Source organism: Solanum tuberosum, unplaced genomic scaffold, assembly GCF_000226075.1.
Source record: "Solanum tuberosum cultivar DM 1-3 516 R44 unplaced genomic scaffold, SolTub_3.0 scf00042, whole genome shotgun sequence".
NCBI lineage: Eukaryota > Viridiplantae > Streptophyta > Magnoliopsida > Solanales > Solanaceae > Solanum > Solanum tuberosum.
In genome coordinates, this window is record NW_006238967.1 from 1,181,378 (window position 1) to 1,194,030 (window position 12,653).

Genomic DNA, 12,653 nt, shown 5'->3' on the forward strand with positions numbered 1-12,653 from the left:
GCTCCGTTGATACCACTTGCAGTCCAGAGTTGCTTTGGTGAGCCTCCTTGCTTCTGGAGGATCCCCGTTTACTTTTCAGTTTTGTTAAGATGTCGTGGGTCTTTTTTCGACGTCTATCATATTATTTAGAGGTTTCGTAGACAGTAGTATTTTGAGGACTCTTTTCATTTCCATTGTTAAATGTTTAAGACTTGAGTTGCCTCTTTTGGCCAGTTGAATGTTTTCTTTATAATATTCTGAGTTATCTATTTTGAGACTGTTTGAGAAAATCTTTACTTTTGAGTTCATCTAATGTTGAATAAGTCTTCCGCTGAGTATTGAGCCAGATCAAGGGCCAATAATGGTTCTCGAGTGCCGGTCACGTCCAGGGTGTAGGCTCGGAGTGTGACAGAAAGTCACAACGAGCTAAATAGTTTAGCTAAGCCGTAAAGGGTATGACCATGCGAATGAGATTCTTTCGCTATTAATTAAAAGTTAGTAAATTTTTCTAATTAGCTTTACGTACTTGTTTTCTTTGTCGATACACAAATAGATTAACACTAATAGTGATGAACAACAAGCTGCCGGACTTCTTGGTTTTGCTCTTCCAAGGAACCAATATTGGAGTTTAGTTTATTACAAATCCTCGGCTGACTAATCATAGATATAGTTTCTGGGCGTTGAGAAACTCTCTGTTGCCTGAAAATGTGGTTATTATATTCAACCGACGGTAAAATTAGCAGGTGTACTTTATAAAAAAATTCCTCAGCTACGCAAAATTGTATATAAGATTCAATGAGGAATTTTGGTAAACACTTGGCGGCTAAAGCTTATTTATAGGGTAAGAGAAAAAATAAAACACATACAAGAAAGACAATAAGCGACAAACCATGAAGAGGAAACATAGAACTCACAGTTATACATAGTCAGAGAGGAGCAAAGCGCTCACCCGAAAATTTTATGCACAAGCCGAACTATTAAGAGGTGCGAAGAAGGTAAACAATTTCAACAGAGATGATGAATGATGGATTTGACCAGAGGAAGACGAAGCGACGAGGTAATAGCGGTAAAAGATTTGGGCTACACGTGGCAGGCAAAGCTGTATAATTGGGAAGACCGTAATGCCCTTTGTGATGACACAGACATGTTGAGGAGCTGTGTGCTTATTGTCATTTATCATATAGTAGAAGTTAGCTTAAAACTTATAAAAGTAAGACAAATATAAATAAAATTTTAAAATAAATTTTAAAATTATTTTATTTATTTTCCGACACAAAAAAATAAGATAGTATACAATTTTGAAATTAAAAAATTTGGTATCTTTTCTAGAATATAAAAAAGACCCCAAGGCGTCAAGTTTAAGCAAATTTCCCCAATTTATAAACCCTACGCATTTTACTTTTTCTTCTCTCTCAAAATAAACCCTACCGCTCTCTCTTGCGAAGCTTTGCTGCGATTTTTTCGTCTCATCTTTTCGACAATGGTGAGTAAAGTTTCAATTTTTGTACTCCGTATGGCGTTTAATTTTCATGTTTTTTTTAATAGAATTGGAATTGAGGTGTTTATACGATTTGTTGATTTTTTGTGTGTTTGAGCTTTGATTTGGACGAATTTGTGCTTTTCGGCTTTTAGTTGTATGTTGTTCTCTTTAATTTGGACAAAGTATTTATCTTAATTGAAATGAAGAGTCTTAGATACAGGAAAATTTGTGTATAGGATGAGATTGAGTGTTTATAGAATTTTTTTTTTTTTTGGTCAAGTTGTTCCTTCTCTTCGTTTATAAGTTGGATTTAGCTTTGCTTGGATGAGTTTTGTATAATCGCAAAGTATTTATGAGTATTGAAATGATAACTGATCTTAATTTAGATGAGATGTATAGTCAACCCTGAATAGTCTGAGATTGAGGTGTGTATACACTTAGGATGCGTATCTGGGGTAGGATTGGGCAAAATCTGAATTTTAAGATTTGTATTTATATGGATCCGGGTATAAATACATATCTGCTAAAAAAAATCAAAATCATTAAATGGAGCTATAAAGGTATTCTTCATTTTGAGATATAGCCTGTGGAAAACTTAGATGGTATGTTGTAGAATTCAATCATTCATTCTCCAAGATGGGAGTTAAGAAACATAAATTAATTGTTAAAAACCAGCATGCTAATAATTAATTTAGAAACTATTCCTTTTTTCTATGAGAAAGAACACATTTATAAATAGTAAATGTTGACCAAGAGGAAACACTTATAAGGATTGGAAGTATGCCATCTTCCGTGTCTTATATATGCTTTATCTTTTATTTTGAGAAATCAAAATCCCCACCCCCATCCCCCGTGTCATGTCGACGGGAACAAATCTCAACTTAGGTTTGAGATTGAGGTGCTTATACGCTTTGTTGAGTTTTGTCTCCTTTTTTTTCTTCTAGGAAGTTGGTTTTTAACTTTGATTGAAGATGTAGATGAGTTTTATTTGGTATGTGATGAGTGTTGGATTGTAACTGTTTTGGCTGATTTCTTGTTCTGGTGTTTGTGAATTTATTATTACAGGCTTTACCGAACCAGCAAACTGTAGATTATCCAAGCTTCAAGCTTGTTATTGTGGGTGATGGAGGAACTGGTATGTTTCTATGTTTAACTGAGATTTGTTTCTAGCATCTTTTGTTTCAAAGAGAATATCAGTATAACATTTGATTTCGTGCAGATATTTTGTTTTGATTTCTTCATTCATTTGAAAAACATTATTGACTAATGAGAAATTTTGATTTGTAATGGTTTTATATGAGAGTTATTTCAAATAGTTAAGTAATCATTATGAGTTTACACTGCAAATTTATGGGATAACTGTTATTTGTTGTATCCATTCTGATCTTTGTAAATTGAAGTGAATGTTTCATTGAGATCGGTGGCTTGCTTCCTTTTGTTAGAGTATCCTAATGGTTCCTGTTGTAAATGGTTTTCCAGGAAAGACAACATTTGTCAAAAGGCATCTCACTGGTGAATTCGAGAAAAAATATGAACGTAAGTTTTTGATTTCCTATACTGACAGAAAATCTTTCGATAATTTGGGTTGTTATCGTATTCAATAGGCTTGCTATGTTTCTTATTTTGTTGGATTCTCATGAGTCGATTATTTATTAAATTTCATTTTCATACAGCCACTATTGGTGTGGAGGTTCATCCACTAGACTTCTTCACAAATTGTGGGAAGATTCGGTTTTATTGCTGGGATACAGCCGGACAAGAGAAGTTTGGAGGTCTCAGAGATGGTTACTAGTAAGTGGTTCTAGGCAGTTTAAAACCTTTAGTTTCTGCAAGTCTCTGCTGCTCGATGGATGTTATTTCTGATGAAAAGCTTTTACTATCATATCCTAATAGTTTGTAAAGTTCAAACTTCAAAGTTTCCAGAAAAAAGAGATATCAGAAATTAGGTGGTTTGTTCTGACTGTGTAGAATAGTTGATGACATGTGTTGTTATTCAGAAAATGCCACTATTTGTATTTCTAGAATGTGGTCTTGTATAACTGTGCTCACAATTGCAACTCTTTTAAGCTGAGATATCACATTTGAACATATACATTGCTATTCCTTTTTATGTCAATCATGGATGACTGCCTTGCCATTAGTTGTCTTGGTTGAAGCTTTTGGTGACTGTATTTTGGCTTCTCATATTTCTCTACGTCAATCGTGCAGCATTCATGGGCAATGTGCAATTATCATGTTTGATGTTACAGCTCGTCTGACCTACAAGAATGTTCCTACATGGCATAGAGATCTTTGCAGGTGAGGAACTCTTCATTGACTGCCAGCATTATACTCAACTTAATTGATGATATGCAATTGAATCTGAAATGGATTTTCCATTGCTTCTTCCAGGGTTTGTGAAAACATACCCATTGTTCTCTGTGGAAACAAAGTTGATGTCAAGAACAGGCAGGTTAAGGCTAAGCAAGTTACCTTCCACAGGAAGAAAAATTTGCAATACTATGAGATCTCAGCAAAGAGTAACTACAACTTTGAGAAGCCTTTTCTGTACCTTGCCAGAAAGCTTGCTGGGTAATGCTTATAAACATAAATATATTTCCTGTTTGCTCAAGCCATATATACTGTTGATGTATTGAACCTAATTTCTTGTCCCATTTGTAGGGATGGTAATCTTCACTTTGTGGAATCACCTGCACTTGCTCCCCCAGAAGTACACATTGACTTAGCTGCACAGGCACTGTAAGATATCTGTGTACTTTTGGTGATTCATTGTTTTGTGCTTCTGCTAATATCGACGTTTTATATGCGTATTCCATAGGATTGAGAACTGTCATCAAGTCTCTGAAAAATATCAGATATTCACTGCTTAATACGTATAATAAAGTTAGACAATGCCCATTGCATCTTAATATGTTTATCATAGTTAGAACTGTCGATTTTGATCATGAGCAACCCTTGTATCGTACAGAATAGGAATAAGTATTAGGTTCCTGTAGGTTTAGATCATGCAAGTTTAGTCTGTTGCTTGCTGTCTCTGTGATGTGGTAGGTTCCTTGTGCTTGAAATTTTGTTCTCATTGTACTATTTCTAATTTTTAACCATACTATGTCTATTCAGGCATGAAGAAGAGCTTCAACAAGCCGCTAATCAGCCACTTCCAGATGACGATGATGAAGCATTTGAATAGAAGGCATAGCTCAGAGCGGATCAGTTTCACTGTTGCACCTTTCCATTTCGTTGTCCTTAAATTTTCTATATTTGGACTTCTGTTTTTGTGGTTTGAGGATTTATTTGCTGCTTCCTTGTATTATTGATTGGTTATTAGATATGTTTGTCTGGGGCCGTGAGGCTGTGTTGTATTAGATTAGATAGTGTTCTATTCCGGTCCTGGCGTAAGTGCGTACATTGTCGAGGCTCTTTTTTGAGCTTGTTATAATATTACTTGGTAACATATTCGACAATTTTCTCTGAAATGAATAGTGATGGTAACTAGTTTGTTAGGTTTTTCAGAAAGTCTTAACCTTGGATTCAAAATATGATAAGCAGTAGGCATTATGGTTTGGTCTTAACACTGGTGTGGTTGTTGTGTTATCCCAATACAATGAAATGTTTTTATAACTTTTCGTTTGTATGACATGATATTTTACCATTTATTCCCTTTCAGGATTTAGTTGGGGTTTTTCAAACTTCACTGCTCAATTCGTTCATGTGTAGAAAGTCAATTGGATTACTCTGAATGCACCTTTTTTTGACTTTCTTGTCTTGGTGATAGTGAACATCTCACTTGAAGACTAGAAGTATTTGAGAATTTGATAAATGATGAAAAAATAAATTGAAATAATACTGAAGTGCAATTAAAACTTTCAATTGCAATTTCAGAACAACATTACTTTATTAATTAATGTATAGAAGTGGCTACAAGCAAGCATGTGTTGGTTGACATACTTACTTGCCCACATAGAGGTTGTTTAGGTATTTCTATATTAATAGCTTTAGGCTTGTGTTACGATCCAGAAATGGACGTGATGATACTTGTCTAATTCCACCAAGACAAGTCAGCCTCAACCCGACAAAAACGAAAGAAATGCGGAAATATAAAGTAAGAACAAGATAAAGCGGGAAACTTATTCTTTCTATTAAAACTCCCAAAATCTGGTTGTCACATGGACAAGCCACTAAATACGTAAAGTGCAGAATTGAAATAATTACAAGTCTCAGCCTTTGTTTCTCAAATAGAATAAAATATAAAGAAAATGAAAAAGAGGGTCCGCCGGGATGGCAAACAACTACCTCTCAAGTCCTTCAACAAGCCTCGGAAAGTAAGAGAAGAAGAGCAATCATGCTATACCGGGATCGGAACTACACAACTGTAGAGTAAGGAGTGAGTACCAACAACACAGTACCCAACAAACAACTTAATAGACAAGACATCTAGCTAGAAACCGAATATTCCTTTCATCCCAACCGAACCTCCTCAAACTACAATTTGAACAGAAAGCAGCTCAATCTAACAGTTCTATAATACATAGATCACAAGGCTCAATATACACAGTTCAATAGTCACAATCCAACACCCAACCCGAATCAAGTAAGTCAATCTCAATGTCAAGTAGATCAATCATATGTAACAAGTGCATCAATCTCAATATCAAGTAGATCAATCACAAGTAACAAATACATCTATCTCAATTCACAAGTAAGTCACACATAAACATCAAAATGCATCAGATCACAATAATCAATCTCTTTAACAGTTCATAGTCAAAATCATGAACTTATGCATGAGTTCATGTAAAATCAATGGAAAAATATGTAATTGAGTCAAAATAATCATAACGAGATCAAATCAAATAGTTGAATCAACACAATTAGAACCCATGAAGAATTGAATGAAAACCTAATCAATTTGATGAAATTGAACTTGGAGAATTGAGAAATCTTTAGCGCTCAGTGAATGGAAGCTATTGATAAAACCCTACATACCTTGACGATCAAATCCCAAAAGCAATGGGAGGAATTGGAGACTTGAAGCTTGAAACCCTAGTCTTCTTCTTAGACTTGAGAGAGAATTGAGAAAGATGAATGTGGATGGGATTTGAAGATTTTAGTGAATGAGAGAATTTGGGTAATTTTAGGGGTAGAAGGATAATTATAGGACTTAGAATTTGGGTCAAAACGACATAGTATATGTATTAAATATAGAGGAAAAGACCTAAATACTCTTAAGAAATAACCGTCAAACAATATTAGTATTAAATGCATCGGAATGTCATTCTCTTTCACCCTCAATTGGTGATAACCCGACCAAAGGTCAATCTTAGAGAAGTAACTCGCTTCTTAGAGTTGATCAAACAAGTCGCCAGTCCTTGAAATAAGAGACTTATTCTTAATTGTAACCTTATTCAATTATCAATAGTCAATGCACATTCAAAGAGAACCATCCTTCTTTCGAATAAACAACACTGGAGCACCTCATGATGAGATACTCGGTCTAATAAAATCCTTATTTAACAAGTCCTTCAACTGATCCTTTAATTTCTTAAGTGCTATCAAGGCCATACGATAAGGAGGGATAGGAAGTAGGCTGCGTATCTAGGATAAGGTCAATATCGAAGTCTATTTCCCTTTTGGGAGGAATATCGGGAAGCACTTCAAGAAACCCATTTACAATCGAAATAGACTCAAGAATATGGGGTTTCGAAATCTATATCCCTAACCCAAACAAGATAATAAATGCACCTTTAACAAATCATCTTCTTAGCCTTTAGGAAAGATATAAACTGACCTTAAGAACATAATTTTCCCCCTTCCCATGACATGACAGGTTCATTTGGAACCTTGATTGTGACCAATCAGGTTCTACAATCATGGAAGTATAACATGTGTGAAGCCAATCCATCCCAAGGATAACATCGAAATATAACATATCAAGATCTACAAGATCAACTTGAGTGACTCTATGAAAAAGGAAACAGGATAATTTCTATAAACTCTCCTAGCAACAATAGAATCACAAATGGGAGTAGAGACATAAAGAGATAAGAAAGGATTTCGGGACCAACATCAAACCTCATGGCCACATAGGGAGTAACAAACAATAAGGTATCACCCGGATCAAGTAAATCATAAACATCAAGGTGAAAGTCTTTCAACATAACAGTCACAACATTCGAAGAATCCTCGTGATCCTGTCAAGTCTGAAGAGCATAAAATATATTTTGCTTCGGAGCACCAGAATCGGAACCACTAGGCTGAAATTGCCTACCATCCTTTCCCTTAGTAGCAAGCAATGGAAAATCTCTCATCTTGTGACCATTTTTTTCATAATTAAAGCAACCATCTGTGCCGGCCAAACATTTGCCATCGTGTTTCTTATCACACCTTGATAAAGTAGGAATATAATATCCATTACCACCACCTCCTTGGCGTTTAGGGTTAGACACCCTATCCTTGTTGAACTTCAATATGGAAGCATTCGAAGAACATTGTCTGGAGAACTTTTTCCGGAATCGAGGACGTCCATGTCCACCAGACCTAGAATGAGAAAAGTCACCATCACCAGTCCTTGCCCTCTTGGACTCTCTTACCCTTTCCTTGAGATTTTCCAATTCAACTTTTTGGGTATGTATCATCAAATGAGAGATATACATCTCCTTAATCAACATGGATGTACGACACTCTTTGACAACCAAGTCGAAAACACCCGACACAAACTTACTCATCCTTGCCCTAAAGTCGAAAACCATAGTTGGAGCATACTTAGCCAACTCAGTAAACTTCAAAGAATACTCCTTCAAACTTATTTTGCCTTATTGGAGGTTAATGAACTCAAGAACTTTCTCTTCTTTCATTTCAAGAGAAAATAAACGATCAAGAAAATCTCCTTTGAATTTCTCCCAATCAAGCGGACCCACATCAAGCACCCTCACTTCCTTCCATTGGTTGAACACAAACTTGAGCAACACCATTGAGTTGATAAGTGGTCAATTCTGCCTTCTTCACTGTAGACAATCCCATAATTTCAACTATCTTATAAACCTCATCAATGAACTCTTGAGGATCCTCATCAAACTCAGAACCATGAAACTTCGGAGGGATTATCCGAGTGAAGTCCCTTATTCTTGTCGCCACCATACCCATATTTGGGTTCACGGGACCAATGTACTCTCTATTATTTTAGGCCATCATAGCTTGAGACAACACTTGAAAAATGGCTCGGAACTCAGCATGAGTCACTTTATTGGCCAATGAATCGACCTGAACTTGAGGAACCTTGATCTACACATTCTCACTCGCATTCATTCTCACGTAAGCTCTTCGAGGGGCCATATCCTGAAAAGCATCAGACAAGATTTAGAAGAAAGATCTTTATAGAGATATACTTAATGGCACGACTTTAGAGTAATGAAAGAAGTGAAGTTTACTAACATTTTTTGTAGCCAATTATTCATAAATATGGCGGGATTCACAGTCATAACAAGACTTTACTCAACGCGGCTTGTCAGACATCTTAAGGCCTTTTCTAAAACCTTGTGCTCTGAATACTAAGTTTGTCACAACCTAAAGTAACCCTAGATGTGACATGATGTATAAGACCCCAATAGGACCTACACAAGCCACTTGACATACATACAACACAACATAATAGAAAATACGAGAAGAAAGTTTCATAACATAAAAGAGTTTGACATAAAAGTGGAAATCTAATCATAGTCTTGACAATCACTTCTAGTATATCAAAATAAGTGGTCGATACATAATCGTACACCATATATAATGTCTGAAAACTAAAATATAAGAAAGCAGAGTAAATGCAACATGGTCCTCGGAACATGAAGACTCACCAACTCTTCAAACTTTAAAAGATCACGCAAATAACCACGAGTAGAAGGAGATGAATCATGACACCCTACATTACTAGACATTGTAGGCACACATATGCATTAATACATGAAATGTACTAAATATAAGGGATATGCATAAACGTAAAACATGATTATAAGAGGATATAAATGAAAACATGATATGCATGAACAAGCTAAATCATAGTAAAATCTTCTAAAGAAGAATCATATGTCATGGACATGGTCAGTGTATCTTAAAATGATATTGAAAGCTTTATAGACATATAAGAACAACTTAGTTCATTTTGTGGGATATTTACTATTAACTGACATAGACCATGTGAGCTATAATGCAAAATCTAGTATCTTGCCCCCACACCAAAAAAGATGTCCTTGCTTGCCAAGACAAAGACCTTAAGCTTCTAGTTTAGGTGGATTCACTAGTAATGTCACTTAAGACAATCTTACGGGGGTACTTAGTTAGGGACAAAGAGATTGCTACTATAGACCCGACCTCTACCAACGAGAGAGACTCTATCTCAATATCCTCTTGATGTTAAGTAAAATTCCAAACAAATAGTCATATTCATAAAATATCATCATACATGAAAAATACAATTAAGTTAATAATCCAAGTTTAAAATATCATAGAGTAGCTCATTAAATCATGAATCAAATGTGTGAGAAAACCATTCACCAATCATGATTCCTTAATATGTGAGAAAATTATTTCACAATTTCATTGATGCTTATCTTAAAGCAACCTATGTCATAAAATATTCCTTTACATAAATCATGAATAACTTTCATGAAAACACATAGATTCATAGCTTCTCCATAAATTCATGCCTTTAAGAGTTCATAGCTAAAATCATGAACTAATGCATCAATGTAACATTCCAAAAATTTCTAGGTTAAGACTCGAATCATTCTTAGTTTGTGAATAAGATTGTACCGAGTGATTATAATTTAAGGTCACTAGATGTAACACCTCTGTTTTCAAAAAAGAAACTTGAGAGAAATTCGTTCAAGTAAGCCACCAGTTTTTAGTTTTGGGTCAACTTCAAACGACAATATATTTCAGCACATAAAGAGTTAGGTGTAACATGACCAATTAAATTGAAGGTCTTTTAGTTCTCTTTCCAACGCCGCCAAGTTTGCTAAAATTCAAGCTCCGAGTAAAAAGTTATGGCTGTTTGAGTGAAGCCTCTCCATTTAAGGCATTCCATCCATTTTAGGAAAGGGTATTTTGGTCTTTTCATTTTCCCACTTGTCTTAGAACGTTTTTACTAACCCAATTAAGGGTTAAGTTAGGCTCTAAATCACCCATCCACGTTCCAAACACTTAGGGATTAGAGCAAAGTTTCAAGAGGAGAAAATGGCAGGGTTTCAAGTGTTCTTTGAAGAACTGAAGATTTCTCCAAGAACATCATTCTTTCCAAGTATGTAAGACTTCTCACAGTGTTGGACTTGTTTGTCCTCATGCCATACATCTTATTTCATCCATGAAATCATTTATTGAGAAATTCTTGAGTAGTTCTCGCTTTTAACCTCATTCTTTAACAATGAGCGTTTTGAGTTTCTTGAGTATGAGTTGGGTTGTTGGATAGAGTTTGATTGAGATTTCGATTTATTCGTGTTGGGTTGGTGAATCAAAAGATTTTAGAAGAAATCACTTGATTCTAGATGAGTTAGGACCCAAAAATGAGAAGAAAAATTCATCGGATTTTCTGGGTAGAGGCCTGGGGCGGCGCACACCATAGCGCCAAGACCTGACTTCAGGTTCAGGCCCTGTCGCGCCAAGGCCTGACTTCTAAAGTTCAGGCCCTAGGGCGATGCACTAGTAGTGCGCTAGGGTCGTCCTATTCCTTTTTCTTTCTGTACTCTTTCCGAACATGTTCCTTTGAGTCGTGATTACGTTATCTTCTTTTTATTAGATACTAAAGGCTCCATTAATACTTGAGAGATCCTAAATGTCCTAATCACATATCTTAATTTACATTCCAAACTAAAGTGAGTTTAAGAGAAAAGTTCAAAATATTTTATTGAGTTGATTTTGAGTTCTTGATCCTTTTTGAAGCTCTATTCCTAAATTTTGAATTGCTATATGTTATTAATTGAGGTTCTTGGGTTGGTTTGTTCATGTCTATATTTCAGCATGAACCCTATGAATTGAGTATTCTTGAGAGAAGTAGTATTGTTGAGTTCTGAATTCTTGAATTCTTGAGTTCTGAGTATTGAGTTTCCTATTTTGTCACTGAGATCCTTGAGTTGATTCATTCATGTTTATCGTTCAACATGAACTCTAGTTATAAATCTTGAGAATCCTTTAAAGTCAATAATTGTGTTTTAAACTGAGTTCTTCAGGAAGTAAAGAGGAGTTTGAGAATGAGTATACGGGAACTAAGTATTTCCCAAATGTTTTAGTTTTACATGAAGAAAGAGTATTCTTTTGAGAATAGATAAACTTTGATTTCTAAACGATTTTATGAGTTCAGAGATATTTCAGAGCAATTACCTCTTTTAAGAGGATAGTTTGAGAAATTATCTCAAACCAGAGAAAGAACATGTTTTATACATTTGAGCATGGGTATGTATTTATTAGGAGTAGTATTGAGAACCGATATGAGGATGAGTTCCGACAACTCACATTCCTCATAAACCATGTAGCCAACATGAGTTAAGGATCATACTTTTTAGATGAATCCTTAGTGCCTTTGGGCATAGCTTAGTGGATCCACTTAGTTGAGGTGTTCTATACCCCCGACAAGGTATAAGACAGTTCTGGAAGCGTGGGAGAAACGTTGTATCATCACATAGCTCATAGTTATGGTTATCGGTAAGAAAATCTCCCAAATAAGAGTAAAGAGTATTTTTATTGTATTTTGATATACATTCTTGAGTTGATACCTTTCATTTATGAAACTTTAAACATGTAAATCTTTTGTTACTGCTTTTGTAATGAGTTAAGTTGAGATGAGTACTTTTTTAGTCTTGTCAGTTAAGTTATCTACGTTTTCAGTTCTCCTTGCATACTCGTACATTTAATGTACTGATGTCATTCGACCTACATCATTTTATGATACATATACAAGTGTTCTGGATTATCAACAAGCGCTTCATTGAGATCACTCTACACTCTAGTTAGCTTTTGGTGGGCCTCCTTATATTCTGGAGGACTTCACATTTACTTTAATTTTAGTAGCTTTGAGATGTCGTGGGTCTTGTCCCGATATTCCTCTTTAATAGTAGAGGCTTCCTAGATTCTTTTGAGTTGTTTTACAAATTATAAGTATTTCTATAAAGTATTTTCCAGACCTTATGAGTTGAGTAATTGAGTTTAATGGATT

General features: G+C 35.3%; 1 protein-coding gene across 1 annotated transcript; it reads left to right on the forward strand.

The window, feature by feature from the left end:
- Positions 1–1,409: 1,409 nt before the first annotated feature.
- On the forward strand, positions 1,410–4,838 carry LOC102577585 (Ran/TC4-like protein). The gene is given in 8 exon segments (NM_001288334.1): positions 1,410–1,462; positions 2,525–2,594; positions 2,939–2,995; positions 3,133–3,250; positions 3,668–3,757; positions 3,851–4,030; positions 4,121–4,198; positions 4,577–4,838. Coding segments are annotated over 8 exon segments (666 nt in total). The 5' UTR covers positions 1,410–1,459; the 3' UTR covers positions 4,647–4,838.
- Positions 4,839–12,653: the final 7,815 nt, after the last annotated feature.